The sequence below is a fragment of the Sturnira hondurensis genome, unplaced genomic scaffold, assembly GCF_014824575.4.
Source record: "Sturnira hondurensis isolate 20B ecotype Veracruz unplaced genomic scaffold, ASM1482457v3 Scaffold0006496, whole genome shotgun sequence".
Lineage (NCBI taxonomy): Eukaryota > Metazoa > Chordata > Mammalia > Chiroptera > Phyllostomidae > Sturnira > Sturnira hondurensis.
The window spans coordinates 14,422,120-14,440,378 of NW_028079127.1; the positions used below are offsets into that span (position 1 = coordinate 14,422,120).

Sequence of the window (18,259 nt, forward strand, 5' to 3'; positions counted from 1 at the left end):
GGGAGCGGCCGACACACGGTGCTCACTCAGTGTCACGCGTTCCGGGAGGGAAGGGCATTCTCATCATCTACGAGGATGAAGGCGCCTCCAGGCCTCGTCCACTTGCTGGGGGGGGGGGCGCCCTGGAGCACGGTCACGATGGCCCTGCCTGCGGTTACCTGACGCTCCGCCTGGCCCCCGGGAGGACCGCCCAGCTCCAACTGGCTGGTGTCATCCGTGGTTTTGTCACCTGCGCGGGTCTGGGCCCGCTCGTCACCCAGGCACAGCCTCGCTGGCCGCCTGTCCCCTTTCCGAGGGAAGAGAGTTCATTTCCAGGTTCTGTCACCACAGCTTCCTGGCACGAACTCACGGCACATAACAGACCATACCCGCACCAGGACAGGGCAAAGAAGGGCCCCTGGCCAGGCCCGCCCCCGACAGGGCACTCCGGGACGGCGGGCACCCTCCTCCGCCCCTTGCTCCTGTAAAAATGCCTCTGTTCTCAGCTATGGAAATGTCCCCGTGTTGCACACTGGTGATGGGCTTTGGCGACGGCTGCGTTTTCCAGGCTTGGTCACCTCCTCCCCCTGCTGCGGAGGGGGCCCCGCCCCCCCTACCATCCCAGCGAGAGCAACTTTGCTGGTGATTCCATCACATCTTCAGGGTAAACAGCCGGCCTGGGCGATGCTCTAGGCATTGGCTGGACGGTGTGGGTCACCTGCTGGTCTGAGTCCCCGGCGTGCAGCTCAGGGAGGGTGCCCCATTTGCTGGCTGGTCACCACAGGGCTTTGGATCACTGTGAATTATCGTCCTTGGGGTCTTAATGCATCAGGGGGTCAGGAGGTTGGACGTGACTGGGGCCTCGTCCATGCCCATGGGCCCCGGTTCCAGAGCCTGAGAGACGGGCTGTTTTATGCTCGTCGAGAGGGTGAGAAGTTTTGCGATGGTGTTACACGGGGCTCACGTTCCGGGGAAAAGGCCTGGTGGAGAGAGCGATGGGGGGACGTAGCCCCTGAACCCGTCTGCAAGGTGGACGGAGGGCAGACAGTCAGGACTCCCCAGCGAGGGCGAACCCTCGAGGTCCAGCACTAACTCGGGTCTGTGTGGCTGCAGCCACCGGCCATGACCTCCTGCCCTTGGCCCTCCGGGACGTGTCTGCCGACCTCCCACTCACACAAAGCACAGGCTGTGGAGGAAGACCCTCAGGTCAGCACACAGGGCATCCAGGGAACGGCAAGTGCACACTTCATGGCTGCGATGTGGCCCCGGGAAACGATGCGTCCGACTTTCAGTGCTGGTGACCTCTGGAAGTGGCACCTCCGGCGAGGCCTGCAATGCCGTGACCACGCAGGGACTCACCAGCGCCGTGCTTTGCACATTTCCTCGGAGATTTAACCACCGCCTTTGCTTTCCTGGTGTGAGCTCAGAAAAAACACACTTTTCTGTGAAAAGTATGATCTTCCCATGTCCCGCCTGGATCTGAGACACCATCAGACTGTGCCCCAGGACCTGGCTGATGTGGCTCAGTGGACTGAGCACCAGCCTGTGAACTGAAAGGTCACTGGTTCGATTCCCAGGTGGGGCACGTGCCTGGGCTGCAGGCCAGGTCCCCAGCAGGGGGCGTGAGAGAGGCAACCACACATGGATGTTTCTCTCCCTGTCTTTCTCCCTCTGTTCCCCTCTCTAAATTTTTTAAAGACCTGTAACTTGTGTCCTGAAATATGAAAACATCAGGAGACCGCAGAAGCTCTCTGAGTGCACCTGCCCCCTGAGCCAGCTTGTCGGATGCACATGCTTGGCTCCGACTCAGCGTCTCAGTCAAAGTCTGAACTTCTGGTTGAGTCTCCTCTTCTCAAAGGGATGGACCTGGTTGAAAACGATGGCGTTGCTTCGCTATCTAGCCACCGACGTGACATCAGGAGGAGCGTGACAAGCAGGTGGCCTTGTCACGGGTGGCCTGTCCAGGGTGGCCTGATGACCGGGAACAGAGGGCAAAGCTATCACTCTTGGTTCTCCCAGGCCTTCTGTCCGTGTCTGGTCCGGCAGGGTCTGACGAGGCCCACTTCCTGCCCCTTGGACGCGGCACCAGAAGGCTGACAGCCCTGCTGCGCCCCAGCCCCACGGGGTCCCCGGGGCGACCCAGGCTCCATCTCGGGGCTCTACAGTCAGACTTCAGACCAAAGCGTGGTTTCCTGGCTGGTCCAGGCTGAAGGTCTTTGTCTCCCAAACTCATAGGTTGAGACCCAACCCCCGAGGGACGGCATCTGATGGGGGGCCCTTTGGGGCGATTCTGTCATGGGGTGCAGACTTGCAATAGGATCGGCACCTCGAGAAAGGGACCCACAGAGCCCCTCACCCCTCCCACCATGGGAGTGCAATGGGAAGGCACGCCCCTTGGATTCTGGCTCTGCTGGCACCTGGACCCTGGGCTGCTGGGCCCCCAGGACGGCGAGACCCGAATGTCCACAGCTGTGTTCTGGCAGCTGGACAGACCTCCACCGTCTGTGTTGCTGTCAAGCAAACCGGTCAGGGAAGCTCGTGCAGAGAGTGAACTCTGCAATGACACGGCCGCCTGCAGCCTCCACACTGAGTCCTGGGGAAGGGGGAGTCGGGGGGACCACCTAACCGGAGGGCACTGCCCCCACATAGGGCTCGGCCGCCTGTCATCTGCACTGAGACAGGGCGCTGTGGCAGGCTTGTTCTAGTCCCATGAGCACTGAGAGGGCGGGAGCCTGCACCTGGGACCAGTGAGGGGGCCGTGTGCCCTGGGGGGCCGCCATGCTGGAAGGGCAGAGTTCGGCCCCAGAGTTGCTCTTAAGAAAACTCCGGCCCTGGCTGGTGTGGCTCAGTGGATTGAGTGTGGGCCTGCAAACCAAAGGGCTGTGGTTCGATTCCCAGTCAGGGCACATGCCTGGGTTGCAGGCCAGTTCCCAGCAGAGGACCCACGAGAAGCAACCTTACATTGATATTTCTCTCCCTCTGTCCTTCCTTTCCCCTCTCAAGATAAATAAATAAAATATTAAAAAAAAACTGGGACGCAGAGACGCGGCCAGGCAGGACGGGGCGGATGGGAGCAGGTCTGCCCCGTGCCAAGGCCCACAGCCCCCAGGCCTCTCACCGGGCTGGCTCCCTGCCTTAGTCCACCCCGAGTCACTCACTGTCAGCTGTACATGCAGCGTGCAACAGACACTGATCTACCCACACGGCGCTGAACAGACACGGGGGAGGGGTCAGCGCCGTCTCTGAGTCAGAGGTTAAGGAAAGCGGGGTGCACTGTGGGTGCTGATCCCCGTCCTCCCCGCCTCTCACTCCGGCAGAACCTCCCCGATCAGGGGCTCGGGGCCGGCGCTCAGGGCAGGAGAATGGGTGGCCCCAGGTGCACGCTGGCCATTCACGCTCAGGGACCCGGCGGCAGAACCCTGACCTCGGGGCCAGGCCCAGGTTTGGCCACCGAGCCATCGCTGTTGTCAGGGACAGGCTGTGCAGGGCTGCGCGTGGGGGTGGGGGCAGGGCAGCGGTGCGGCCGCACAGGTGCAGGCGGGGGCGCGGGCCTTACCAGGACCATGTGACCGGTGGAGATGTCCATGTTGGGCGGCACGGGCTCCTCTGACCAGGACGAGGTGCTGCTCCGCGCAGACGGGCTGGGCAGCGGCCCGTCGCTGAGCTGCGAGGACACACTGTTGACACGGGAGGCGCGGGGGGCCTCTGGGCGGTCGGACGTGCGCACAGCCATGCGCTGGCGGCACAGCTCCTGGAAGACAAGGGGCGCGCGAGGGTCAGCGCCTGTCCTCCCCTGGCCTCCCCTGGCCTCTGGCTCCTTGGCCCCCACCTGCTGGACCCCAGAGCCACGGTGCGGGCGGGAAATTCGCCCTGTGGCCTGACACACAGACACACAGGCCCGACACACAGGTCCCAACTCTGCGGTCAAATGGAGGGCCGCTCGGAGTGCGCCCCATGCTGGCCTAGTTCGGCACCTTCCCTTTCCTGCTGGAGGAGGCCGTGGGGTTTGAGCGGGAGAGGGGTTTGCATTGTTACTGAAATTCGGGAACTGGCACCACGCTCGGGGCGTTCAGGAAAATGCCCCCTTTTTTGGTTCTTCCATCCCCACCCCCCAAATAAAGCCCGCACAGGAGTCAACGAACAGAAGCTTGTGTGGGAGGAAAGCACGTGGTTGATGGAATGGTTTGCTTCTCTGACGAGACACCCGAAGGCAACACGTCTGGCCTTTAGGAGCCATCTCAGGGTGCTTCGGTCAGGTCCCTGAGTGTCCTCGGCCTCAAACACCAGTGGCACTCACAGGTGCCATGGCCGGGGGACGTGGCCCTGAGCCCCCTCCTGCAGGGCCTGGGGGTGCACCCTACACCACCCTCTGCCCTGCTCCGTCAGCTACTTGTGGAGGATGACTCTGGGCCTCCGGGGACACAGGGAGGGAGGTGACGACCTTGTACAGAGGGCAGGTGTCTGCGACCAGAGGGAAAACCGAGAGAAATGAAGCCCACCACACTCGGTTGCCTCCCTGCCCACGCCCTCGGGCTCGGGGCTCACAGAGGCCGTTCCACAAGGAGTGTGTGTGAAGAGCCCGCCCAAGCTCTCAGGAGCCTCAGAGACAGGCCCAGACACGGCGGTGACCTCACTGTGGAGAGGGACACTAGAGACCACCTGCCTTTCTCGTGCGTTTCCCTGCTGGAAGAGGACGCTGCCCGGCCTGCGGGGGGACCCCGTGGGGGTCGGGCCCTTCGGGGCAGCTGTCACATGCGGGTAAGAGGCAGCCCTGGCCCAGCCGCGCGGCTCCGTGGGTTGGAGCCTTGTCCTGTGCACCAAAGTTTGTGGGTTTGTTTCCTGGTCAGGGTGTGTAGGGCAGGCAGCTGATCTCTCTCAAATCCATAAGATGCATCTTCGTGTGAAGATTAGGCAAATGCCATTGCTCTGCTGAGGTGGACGCTTCGTTCTCCAGGGACTGCCCTCCCATCTCTCGTGGGAAATGACTTGGGGACTTGAGATCCCGAGGGCCCCTCCCCGGAGCAGCGAGGATAACGCCTCCTCCTGGGAGGCGGGCGAGGGACCTGTCGCTGTCACAGGAGAAGGGAACCTGCCCTTGGGGCGGAGAGAACAGGCCTGAGGGCGCCTCAGGTCTGCTCCACCCTCGGGGTGGGGGGTGGACTCGGCAGCGCCCCCGGTCAGCATCCCCCACTCGGGCACAGCGAGCTGGGTCCTTGTGCTGGGCCAGGGCTCCCGGCAAGTCCCTGATTTGAAGACAGGAGCAGAGGATCCCAGGAGTCCTGACCTGGGGAAGTTGGGACCCAGGTCAGGCCCCGCTCCCTGCCCCGAGGGCTCCGAGGGCTAGGTCAGACCCTGATGGATGACCCCCATTTTCAGCAAGGAGAAACCCCCCACCACGGACAGGGTTTGTGACAGTCCCCTGGAAGTAATCGTTCATTCACAAGCAAATCCAACCTCTGAAGCTCGTGCCCCATGATTTAAACACACCGAACGCCATCTTGTTCGCCAGGAGAGGGAAACCGCCAGGGCCTGCACCTGGCAGGCATGGACTCACTGCCATGGAAACACAGACGCGAGACCCGTGGCCCTTGGGCCTGCTGCCGGCACACGCACACCCAGCCAGGACCGCCAGGCACCGGCCTTCCCCGGCCCCTGCCCCCGGGGCAGCACACCTCTCATGATTTGGTGCCCCATCTGCTTCAGCCGAGGCAGCCTGCACTGCCAGACTAAGAAAATGGGGCGCCCCCCCACGGGGTCCCACCACCGTGGTGTCTGTGCAGCCGCCTGCCTCCCTGCTGTGCACCCAGCTGGCCCCCGGGCTCTCTTTGCAGAGCCTCTGAGAGTTTCATTCTGCCTCAAACCACGTTCTGCAAAATTAGCTGAATAGGATTCTGGGGGCGGAGATCCATCCACACACACAATGCAAATGTCTCCCTTCTCAACCCTCTGTCTGATGCAGGGAGGTTGCAGGGCGGGGGCCACTCTGGAGAAAAGACCTGTCACCCCCAAATTCTGCCAGAAGAAAGGCTGAGACTACAAAGACTTCGGACACCCTCTCTGCACCTTTCGAGGGGCAGTCGGAGCCGAGCGGCGGCTGCCTGAGCCGGCACACAAAGGGCGGGCTGCCAGTTCTTTGGGGACCGTAATTAGTGGTCAGGGGGCCAGGCCCAGAACAGGCACAAAGCCCTGGAGAAAGAGAAATGGTTCATTAGGCCGCCGGGAGGGGTGAAGGCCAATTACTTTGCAGACGGGACAAAACATGGAGACTCTGGCCAGGGCCAGCCTCCCTGGGGGGGCCGGTCTCCTGCTCCCAGGGCACTGAGGAGCCCCGCAGATCCGACAAGACCTGGCGCACAGCCTCGGGCGCCTGTGCGTGTGGTCAGGGAAGCCGAGAAGGAGAGAGTCCCATCCCTCAGACGTGCTGGCTGGGCTCCCCTGGCGGTGGAGGAACAGGGGTCCACTGGAGTTTTATTGGCTCATTTGTTTTCCGGACGGAGCGTGTCTTGCTCTTGGGGTGAGAACCACCGACACGGGGCCGGTACCGAGTGTGACTGACAGGACTGTTTAGCAGGCACGTGCGGGGGCAGCGGGGGAGAAGTCCCTGCGGTCAGTGTCTCTGTGACTCCCCTGCCCCCAGGTCCCCAGCAGGTTCGTTCAGGCTGTTTTGTCACAGAAGCAGGTGTGATGGAGAAGGAGCTGCTCTGGGTCTCGGCCAGTGGGGCGGGCTGTGGGCAGGCTGCACGCGGTCAGCGAGGCAGCCACACTCAGACGTCCTCTCCACCAGCAGCACATCGAGGGTGTTGCCGGGGGACGGGGCAGGTGGGGTGCCTGTCAAGGGACCCATCTGCGTTCTCGGCCCTCTGTGCGTTGGGAAGAGAGACGGGGGCCTGTCCCTGGGGTGGGGGCTCCGTTCACAGCCCCCCTCACTGTGCATGTCCTGAGTTCTGGCCTCACCTCCTCCCACGGGCTTTTCAGGGACACGGGTGACATTTATATCTGCGGGGCAACACACGCATGCATGTGCATGGACACACACGCACCCACATGGGGCAGCTGCTCGGCGGGTCGAGAATGTGTGCAGGACCGTCGCTCCTTCCGACCTCTGCCCGGAGGCCTGCATGGGCGCTGTGTCCCCACCTCACGCCTGACAAGCACCGTGCCCCACCGCCTCCCGCCGCGGACGGTGCCATCAGAGCCTCACTGAACAGCTACGCGGTGACACACTCGGTGTGCAGAGCCGTGGTCAGCGACGGCTCCCCATCCTGCGACAAAGCCCAGTGACACAGACACATGGTGATGAAGAGGAGCAGAAACCACTTCCTGCACCTCCAAACCCAGGTCCGTCTGAGAGCTCTGCGGTCGGAAGACAAGGGCTGCCCCCCTGCCCCAGGGGCTGGCTCTGCAGCCACACTGCACCCCGCCACTGGCCCTGACAACCGAGGCCTGTTCAGTGCCTGGCGGCAGTCACCTTAGCTGCACCGTGAACCTGAGGACAAAGGTCATTTGTGCCCGTTTCCATCTTCGTGGGTGTCCAGCCCAGACCGCAGGCTTCTAGAAGTGCTCGCTCCTGGGCACATCCCCTGGGCAGCCCGGGGCCCCCGTGTCCCCACGAGGTCACCAGCACACAGGCTGTGCTGTCTGGGGAGCCAGAACCAGGTCCTGCCACCCATGGCTCGGGCTCCGTCCTCCGTCCGACAGGGTCCTGGCTGCTCCCGGTCATCTGGGACCCCCCACACCCGCCGATGGCTCCGAAGGGTCATCCTTCTGCCCAGACTCCAGGGGCACAAGAGACCAACCGTCCCCCCAAGGGTGCAGCTGACATTCGCCTGAAGGGGGCTCCGCAGGACAGTGACTCAGCTCAGCCCCACGCACAGTGTGCCTGATGTATCGGCTGCGCCAGCTAAGGACCAGGGCCATGTACCCTCGTCATTCCCAAGGCTCATACGGAACGTGGGGACGGAGCCAGGACATAGTTGTCACACAGACACAGGGAGGGATGGTGGGGTCCCCATGGGCACCATCCTTCCCCTGAGACCAGCGCCGATCAGGATTCTGTGGTGGTCTGCGGCATCGGAGCCGAGAGCGGGCTTTTCCAGGGCACGAGGAGGACCTGGGATCAGCAGTCCTGCCAAACTTCCGGTTGGTTCCTGCAGGGGGTCTCTGTTGCCGCGGCAAGCGCCCCAGCCCGGCTCCACCATGAGACCCCAACTTCCCAGCCCTTGAGGCGGATGACACCCTCGAAATTCAGCTTTAAGGGTTCCTGCAAAGTCAGTGACGGCTTCAGAGTTCAGGGACTCCGCTCAGATGTTCCGAGTGGAGGCAGCGTGGCCCCCGGCTCTGCTTCTCAGGGTGGCAGCTGCGTCAGCTGGGATGCTCTGCCGCCTCCTCGGAGTCACCTGCCGGGCCGGGCCCTCAAAGGAGCAACTGTGTGCCCCGGAAACTTCCGTCCTCTCCCTGGTTTCCTTTTTGCTCAAAAGATAATGAATCATCATCGATCATCACTGTCATCATCCCTTCTGTGGACACCCACAGCGCCCACGTCTCTGGGCTGCTTCTGAGGCGCCCGTGGTTCTGGGTGCGGGTGGGTCATGGGCCGCAGCAGCAGAGGGTTCTCACGTCCATCTGTCTCGAGTTCACTGTGTGAGTTGGCTCCATGGAGCACTCGAAGGGCCCCCACTGGGTGCTGTGGAGGACCCCCAGGAGGACCGGACAGGCAGGGACAAGGAAGCTCTGCACCCAGGCCCACCTCGGCCCGCGCCAGGTAACGGGTGACACTGCACCAAGTGCAGTGATGGAGACGTGGGGCCCGGGTTTGAAGGGCAAGGCAAGGGCAGGAGGAAAAGGGCCCTGGAGTGTGGGGCTGCAGGGTGGGCCCGGCGGGCAGAGGCTGGTGGACGGGGTGGGGTGGCGCCGGCTGGCAGATGGGATGAGCGGGGTGGGAGGGCTTCTGGTGTGGGGGCAGCGGCACACAAAGTGCAGAGACGGAAAAGCACGAGGGCCGAGCCAGGCCTGCGAGGCGCAGCCAGCAGCACAAAAGGTCTTCGGGTCTTTTTATTCTGCAGCCGCGGTCTAATGAAGGCAAAGGGCAGGGCCAGAGAGTGGGGGCGGAGGGCTGGACGGAGGGGGGTGCCGTGGGGGTACAGAGGTGGGGGGAGGGCCCCAAGCAGCTGCTTCTGCATTTCCAGCAGCCGCACGTCATCCTGGGGCCCGGTTATTCTGTCCACAGCGGGTCTGAATGGTGGCCCAGCTGCCCGGGGCCTGCAGGTTCTGAGGGCATCCAGCAGGACTCGGGAGCTGGCCAGCAGGGGGGGGCACGGATGTGGGCAGGTCACTTTCACTGAAATAAAGGCCTCTGACTCCTAAGGCCTGTGAGAGTCTCTGAACGTCCGTCACTGCCCCTGGCCTCCGGGAAAGGGACTAGACGCTGACCCTGCACAGGGAGCCCCGTGAGTGAAACCAGCAACATGGGTGTCCTGGGTTTCAGGAGGGGGGCTGCAGAAGGTGAACTTCAGGAGCTGGACAGACCTCCTGGGGACAGGATCCCAGAGCCACCAGACATGTAGGACATGGGCAGTGGAGGGTGGAGCGGGGACAGCGGCCCCTGCTGTGCTCTGCTGCCTTGCTGGGCGTCCATCCGACACCTGTGGACCCCGGGGTGCTGGCAACTCCACCTCCAGAAGCAGGGGGTGGGGGGCGGCTGCTGGGAGCAGGAAACCCAGGGTCGGAGATCAGGAAAGAAATAGTTCAAAAGCGACCAGCAGGGGAATCTGGGGTGCCTCCTGGTTCACATCCAAATTTGGGGGGCCCTGGGCCCCCCATTATCATTCTCTGTGAATGTGGAGAAGCAAGCTGGGGAGGGCGGCCCTGAGCCAGCAGCCGGCAGACGGGGTGGCTTATTGCTCAGGCTTCCCTTCCTTGTTTTAGGAACCAACACGCATGCCGTCCCCTCCCACACAAGGGCACCTTGGCTCCTGGTGGAAGTGTGCGTTTGGAGGGTTCGCGAAAGGTGGGGTCCCAGGAGCCCTCCTTTAGTGGTTATCTGTCTGCCTCAGTGTCTTTACGAACAGTAACAGTGACGAGATGCTTACCTGGAGAACACGTCCAGCCCCAAACACAATCGGGGGACCTAAGACGGGCCAGCTACACGCCAACGCTGACGTCCTGTGCGTGTTCGCAGTCCCGGCATTCACCACATGAACTTCTGAAATCGACTTGCGGTTCAACACCAGGAAGCCGATTCAGGTCTAGTCCTGAGCTTCGTGTCCACATTCCTCAGGCCTGGCTCAGACCCAGGGCCTGGACCATGCGGCCTTGCTTGCTGCCCAGCCCCCCGCGGCCCCCCTCTGCCTGCGCCCCTGAGAAGCGGACGCACGCCAGAGCAGACGACCGACGCCGCTGTTGCGCTGTTGACATTCGAAGTTCCGGAGAGAATCCACTTTTCCAAAACAGCCCTTGCGAACGGGAGATGGTCTGCCTGCCTGCCTTGTACTTCTGATAGAGGACGAGCCTGCGAGACTCCCCCTGGTTCTCCCGAGGCAGGGACCCCTGGAGAGTGCAGTGTTGCGGCCACAAAGTCTAAGAACAGTTAATTAACGGGGCAGAGAAACCTCGTCGTGGAGCTTTTCCACCGTAACAAGAAAGCCGGGACGGTAGGAGTGGCGGGACGCAGCGCACACTGACCCACACAGGTAGCAGCGGCCCTGCCTGCCTTCCGACACCCTGACCGGGCTGGACCCCGTCCAGCTCCGCGAAAACCTCCGCTCCTAGAAGACGGCTCTGTCCTTCCCGCTGGGACCTGGGCCAGTGGCTCCCAGGGGCTCCATCTCCTCCGGTTCCTGCCCTCGGAGCCCCTCACTCACCGTCTCTGGGAAGCCCCCCGGCCACCCCAGCACCCTGTGGGCCATGCACTGCTTGTCTCGACCACACACGTCCCCAGGGACACTCTCGGGCAAAATCAAGTGCTCTCCTGTCCCTACCATGTCACCAACAAATTCTATCCTTGGAGGAAAGGAGCTTTCTGGGAAGAGGCTGGCCGGGCCAGCTCCGAGGTCAGCCGCCCAGCCTGTCCAAGGCTCTTGCGAGGGCCACGTGCGTGTGGACGCCGTCCCCTGCAGCCACAGCCCTAGGGATCCACACAGACTCGGGCCGGTCCTCAGGCACAACTCACACCCAGCGCCACTGTCCCTGGGGTGGGGAGGAGGGAGGACAGGTTGGAAGCGCTGAGAGCCACCGGGGACTCCAGACTAAAGGAACTCGGGGGTCAACATCAAGCAGTGTCAAGGTCAGTCTCCTCTCTGGGCAGGCGGCCGGCTGGACCCACGGGACTTCTCTGTGCCTGGGGTCCCTCCCACACTCGGGCTGCTGCGCTGGGTCTGCTGGCCCAGCCTTGTGTCCTTGAACGTCCCTCGTTGGACACTCGGGAGTCACTGCCACCTGCCTGATGCTCCTGGGGCAGGCGGAGCGCCGGCCCTTTGTAAGCCTTCCCCTCCCTGTGATCCCCTCCCTGTGATCCCCACGCCTGGTCCCACCCCCGATCTGCCCCTCCTGCCCCCTCTTGCTCTGGTTTACGCCCCAGTACGTGTCCTGCCGAGTGTGGGGCCTGGCTCCTCCCAACAGGCATTGCAGGGCAGGCAATGCTGCGGCGAGAGGGTCCCATCTCTGCCAGTAAACCCCTCCAAGCGCCTATGGCCACCCCAGGCAGAGTGTCCTCGGACAGAACTGAGAGCAGAGATGCCCAGACAATACTGTGACCTTGACTGACCTTCAGGGGCCTGGGCAATGGCACAGAGCTCTGTCGCCCCATTTCGTGGGTGGGAATGCAGGGTGCAGGGAGGGGCTTCACCCCTGCTCTGGGCTGGGAAGTATGACAGGGTCTTTGTCCTGTGACTTCCTGTTGGGAAAGGGAGGGACTGAAAGAGCGGTGGGCCCAGCAAGGGGAGAGAAGACTAGACAGGCCCTGGCTGGTGTGGCTCAGTGGATGAGCACTGGCCTGTGAACCAAAGGGTCGCTGGTTCAATTCCCAGTCAGGGCACATGCCTGAGTTGTGGGCCAGGTCCCCAGTAGGGGGCGCACAAGAGGCAACCACACATCGATGTTGCTCTTTCTCCTTCCCTTCCTCTCTCTAAAAATAAATGAAAATAAAATCCTAAAAAAAAATTTTTAAAAAGAAGGCCCGACAGAATGGAGGAGAGGCTGGACGCCCCCTTCCCCATGGGACTTCCTCCCAGTGGCCCAGAGAAGCCGACTGTCAGTGGGGGCCCAGGAGGATGCACTTGGTCCGAGCACAGACTCTCTGGGTGCAGGGACCTACTCTGGACCTCCGCGGGGTTCTTCCCACTGTCCCTGCAGCCTGGCTCCCGTCCCACGGTAAGTCCTATGGTGTCCCTACCAGCACCCCACCTGGCTCACCGGCCCATCCTTGCTAAGTCTGTCCACGGTATGGACGCCCAGTGCCTGGTCCTCCTCCTGCTGGGCACATCCTCCCCTCCTTCCTCGTTGCCCAAATGTCTGACAACTGACCTTTGGAGGGCCTCCCTACCCCCTGCAGGGTCATACTGTTGCCCCGTAATCGTGGACGAGCTGGGCTGCTTAACTCATGCTTCCCAAGGTGCACGAGGAATCACAGCTGAGCAGAAAGACCCGTGACTTCCCCAAAATCTGCCTCAGGCCTAGGAGGGGAAGCCTGTGAGGGGGTTTGGGGGCAGCAGGTCTGCACATGGAGCAGGCTCTGTCCCGCCCCAGGTGGGTGTGTGGCCTGGCCAGCTGACCCCGCTCGTCCCAATTCAGCCCTGCCACTGCCAGCCAGGGGACCCGGGACTTGTCGGATGCTCATGGTCCCCACGTGGGAAGCAGGGGTGCCAGCAGGACCCCGCCCACTTGCAGGCCACCAGCTGTGAACGAGGTGGCCTGTGTTGGCTTTTGGGGCGTGTGGGCGGGTGTCGCTGGGCAGGAGCCGGTGGCCGGTGTGAGGATGGGAGGCCTAAGGGGCCCGGAGTGGCTCCTCTGGCTCGTCTAGGACGGAGGCGCAGGCGAGGCTGGTGGGGTGTTTCCCGTGTAAACGCAGGTGGAAGGGGCACCTTCCTTGCCACCCTCTGACCGCCACCAACTCAGAGCCACTCGAGGATGGCATTTTCCTCTGGAGCTTCAGAGACGCGTCCTTCGCTCGAGTTACGGAAGAGAACGCGTCAACGTCACTGGTCACTGAGGCGAAACAAACCCCTCCCCCCGAAGTGACCCTGGCCCCTCCTCAGGAGGGTGTCGGAGTAAAAGCCAGGTTTGCTAACAGTGCAAAAATGGGACCAAAACATTGTAACCGACACAGAGCAAGCTGCAGCTCCAGCCCCAGAGTTGCCGGCTCGACACCCTGATCTCTGGTTTCCCAAACAGCTCGGGGCGGCCTGTTACTGCGCCCTGAGCCTGAGCCCTCCGTTCCCTGAGCCCTCCATTCCCTGACCCCCCGACCGGGGAGGGCGCGCTACCCTCCGTGCTCTGTTTTCGTGTTTGGCTATTCCCTCGCCAACAGTTGCAGACTCCCACCCCCTGCCCAGCACTGTCCCCACGTCCCCAGAGCTATTTTTGAGGAAACACATGGTGTAGAAACCAGAGAACAGCCTTCTGGTCACTGCTCTTGGAAGCTGCATGTGTGAAAATTTCGGATTGATGAGAAAAACACACTACAAACGCACCCCTTCCAGAAAAAGACTCCCACTCAAAGTGGGAGGGTGTGGAGAAGACCCCCCAGGAGCAGGCCCAGCTGAGCTGCTGGCCCTGAGGTTTGCCATCGGAATAGGGCCGTGCAGACACCGGCTCGGGTGCGCCTGGCTCTTCGCTCACCTTGTGGCCACGTCTGTGGCTCCCGAGAAGCAGGGCACCGAGTTGGCAGTGACATCGGCCTGTCTGGGGTCTCGGAGCACAGGAAGACCACGGCAAGACCCTGCCCCGCGGAGCTCATTTCGATTTCACAAAACAGAACAGCCACACTCACGAAGCCACTTCGGTACCTGAACATTTCCGGAGAATTCTACCTACGGACCCGGGGGCCACCGGCCACGTCTGCCCAGGATGGATTAGAGGGAGGGCGCTCTCAGGCTTGTCTGGTCAGAGCAGGAGGACATGTCCTTCCACAGTATTTTGGGGCAGCCTTCTGTTCCTGTTTTATTATTATTACTATTTACTATATGTTTTTGAACCCTCACCTGAAGATACCTTAATTAATTTCAGAGAGAGGAGAAGGGGGAAGGAGGAGAAGGGAGAGAGAAAGAAACATCAGTTGTTTCCACACTCCGACCAGGGACTGAACCTGCAGCCCAGGCCTGTGCCCTGACTGGGAATCGAACCCTCAACCTTATGGTGCACAGGATGACGCTCCAACCCACAGAGCCACCCGGCTGGGGCCACCCTTCCATTTTTAAACGGTAGATTTGCTTATTGAATATTTGCAAAAGAGATGATTTGGGGCAGAAAGTTTACACCTAACGCACAGAAGAGCCACTCCAAGCTCTGTCGCTGACAGAACGAAAGCCACTTCGGAACTCCCGGTGCCGGACAGCCCCAGGCAACGCCACCACCGCCCAGCTTAATCGGGACACCCGGTCCTCTCGCCATTCCTGTTGCCGCACCAGCCACCTAGCAGAGGTGGCTCCCTTGGTCAGGAGCCCCGGAGGAAAGCCAGCCGCTGCAGGTCCTGCTTGTAGGGGCCCAGCTGGCCCCACCCAGGCTCTTGGGAGTGCGGGCCTGGGCCCCGGAGCCCTGCACACCGGGCGTGGCATGAGTCACCACTGCCGCTCACAGGGTGTGGACTTGGGGCCTCCAGGAACAAGGAGAGCAGCTGGCTGTGGTGAAGTACCCCCTCAAAGGGAACCTTGGGAAATCCCGCAGGAGTCTGTGCCCTTGGGGGAGGGGGCCAGAATCCCAAACCCGCTGCGGTCGGCCATCGAAGCCCCAGAGAGCCGGGTGCCACCTTCAGCGACTCGAGGGAGCAGCAGCGAGAGCACCTCCAAACGCTACCGGCGCCCCTCAGCGGTTCCACCCACCGGCGCCACAGACGCAGGACGCCCACGTGGACACGCGTGACGTGCACGGAACATCACACACCAGCGTTCTTCCGGGCCTGTGCATCACCCGAGTGAGAGTGTGTGTGAATACACACAAGTGGGCACACACGCACCACGGACCCTGGAGCAGAGGTTCGAGCTGCGGGACGCACCTCTCCGCGGATGTTTCCCACAACACACGCCGGCACTGCGCCTTCTCTCCCTTTCCTCCGCTCGCGCTGGCTCTCCCGTGAGGCCGCAGCCAGGGACGCGCACGACTTAGGAGCCCTGTGCCCACCGCCTGCTCCCGTTGCCAGCTCGGCCTCCGGGCCACGGGCAGGCGATCTGTAGTTAAGGCTTTGGGGAGTCAAACCCGAAACATGGATTTCCATCTGCAGGGGCTCTGAGGCCTCGTTCAAGGGCCAGCTGTATATAAAAGGACAAGCTACTTTGGGGGGAAAGAACGAAAGTAAAGACATTGGCTTTTTAGACCGTGAAGTACAAATTTAACCCAAGTGTAGCCTGTTTTATGTATTTTGAAGAAAAAAAAAAGTTACTGAAATAATGGTGGAAAGTTTGGAGCAGTCGTCCATCAAAAACGGCCTTTGAAAAGGGGTTTTGCTTCTTCTGAACGTCAGCAGGCCCTGTTCTTTGAGGCTGGGACACATCATGCTTCCCTAGATTATCTGGTGACATCTTCTAAGTGTCAGGGTGGAAGAGTCTCTCACGAAAGGTTTGATTTTCCAATAGGCAAAGCCAACGAAATAGCTCGGCTGCACGGGCGGCCTCAGGAAGCAGTCTATAAATAGTTCTATTTTGAGGAAGAAAAGAAAAATGCTCCAGTGTGTCCGCATTAGATTCAAACGCAAAATACTGTTGGGGCTTGAACCACCCAGGGGTCAGAGGTGCTGACCCTGCCTCACCCTGCCGGGTCAGAAGTCCTCCGGTGCCCTTTGACTTCCCCAGACTGAGCTGCAGCCGTGCCTGAGAGTCCGTGAGGATGGGTGCCAGCCCCCACCCCAGTGCCGATGCCCGGGGAGCTCCAGTCCCCCACGTGAAATGGGCTGGCACGGGGCACGTGGGCGGCCTCTGCGTCCGCGGTTCCCCAACCTGGAACCACAGACGCTGCTCTCCGTTGCGGCTGGTAACCCTGCAGATTCGCAGCTTGAGGCATGGAGGGCGGACGGTGTGCGCGAGCGGAAAAATCCCCGTGTGAGTGGACCTGTGCAGTCCAAGGGCCAGCTGTGTGCGCTGCTTTGACACAGTTTTGTTTTTTAATCCTCACCCAGGACACTCTCCCGCTGCTTTGAGAGAGAGACATCTGTGCGAGAGAACCATCGACCGGTCGCCACCCTGACTGGGAATGAACCCGCATTGGGGTTGACGCTCCACCCACCGAGCCCAGTGGCCAGGGCGGGGAACTGCGCTTGTCCCTCAGGATTGTTGTGAAGCCCCCAACCACGAACCCCGAGGGTCCTGTGCAGACGGTCTGTGACCTCAGGGGCGAAGCCCCTGGAAGATGCCGGTATGGGTGACAGGAACTGATGTTCTCTAAAGGGTTCACTCGGCCTCCACCAAAGTGCCCGTGGTGCTGCCACAGTGCAGTTTACGGGGACACGTGGGTCGCCTCTTCCAGTCTCTAGGAAGAAGGGGCCGTCCACGCGGAGGCGGCCAGTGCCCCCCCAAAACAGCTGTGAGTGCCCCTGGCCTGGACGCTCTAGCGGGACCCCTGAGCTGCTGGTCCCTTTGCAGAACGCTTGGCTCCTTCCTTAAAGGGTCACTTTGCACGTGGACAGCGCCCTGCGGTTCTCTCCCTCCTCGGGAGCTTGCGTGCGCCCTCGCTCACACGCCATCCCATCCTCTTTCAGAGACAAATGGAGCGATCCCGTCGCGTCCCATGAAGGAAAGATGGTCAGGCTGTCCGGTTTTCCTTGCGGCAGGTGAGGAGACCTGTCCCCAAGCTCTTCCATTGCACAGGAGCAGCCGAGTGCAGCTGTTCAGCCACTTAAAAATAAATGGAGCCCCGGCGCCCTGGGACCTCTTTTCCTGGCATTGTCGGTGTGGCTTTGCCACAAAAACTCCCCCGCCCTGGCTGCTGTGTCTCAGGGACTGAGCGCCGGCCTGCTCCACGTATACACAGAGTCCACACAGTTGGCCCTCTGTCTCCCGGAGGTTGCGAATCTATGCGTTCGACGGACTGTGGATAGAAAGCACAATTTCCGGTTCGTGTTTGGGAGTCCACAGTTGCAGGTGGTGTGCACTGTGCTAGGCCGTTCCCCGCAAGGGACTTGGCGAGCATCTGTGCACATTGGCATCAGAACCAATCCCCGGTGGCTGAAGTTTCGGGGGAGTCAAAGCTAGGCATGGAGTCTGGACGGTGGGGGGCAGGCGCCCCGATCCCTGCGTTGCTCAAGCATTGACTGTACAGGACTGTGAGTCCTTCACACGTGACTCGGCTAAACTGAGAGTGGAACGTCACGGAGTCCCCCGCTGTCTGCTGGTCCTGCTCAGCTGAAGCAAATCGAAAGGGCGCCACAGCTTGGCCCTGCATCTTCTCCCAGCACACACCCAGCACACACTCAGCACACACGCAGCACACACTCAGCACACGGCCCGCTTCGAGGGGGCAAAGCGCCACACTCAGGCAAGGGGGTTCCTGCGGGTGTTTGGTTGTGACTTCAAAACTGAGCCCGCCAGAAAAACCTGTGTGGCCATCTCATTTCTAAATTTTCCTAGATCATATTTTTAAAGGAAAAATTTTCCTGTTTTTTTTCTTTTTATTAATCTTAATCTGGATTGAAGAAAAGCACACATTTCATTTACTGTCTGGATTACAGATTCTTATTAAACAAACCAGAGCTCATTATAAAATCAATACCCACGGAACCACCTGCCCCCAGGAACGGCACCAGAAAGGTCACCCCGAGAAACTCAAACAGTTTTCCTGCCGAAAGGGCATGATTTTAATTTCAGATACTATTAATTAGAGCTGTCACCGGGACGATGTTTTTCCCTGTTAATTATGACAAACTCAGTTCCAACTATGCATTTTTGGGTCAGAATCAGCCATTTCTGCATGCGAGTCCAAGCTTCCCATTCTATCAATGTTTTATTCTGGAATTTCAAAGTGTATCAAAGGGTGTGTGCTTCCTCACATCTGCCCCTGGTGCTCTGGCGCCGGCCCGCGGGAGGGAGCTGGTGTGATAATTTATTTATGTCCGGCACAGACCTGGCCCCGAGGACCCAGC

At 61.1% G+C, this 18,259-nt stretch overlaps 1 protein-coding gene across 1 annotated transcript in view; it reads right to left on the reverse strand.

Annotated features, from left to right (window-relative positions):
- The window catches only part of PTPRN2 (protein tyrosine phosphatase receptor type N2), a 385,188-nt gene that overhangs the window by 56,098 nt on the left and 310,831 nt on the right, over nt 1-18,259 (reverse strand). The window contains exon 14 of the mRNA XM_037049518.1: nt 3,536-3,730. Within this exon, the coding sequence (XP_036905413.1) occupies nt 3,536-3,730 (195 nt within the window). The remainder of the gene's footprint in view (nt 1-3,535; nt 3,731-18,259) is intronic.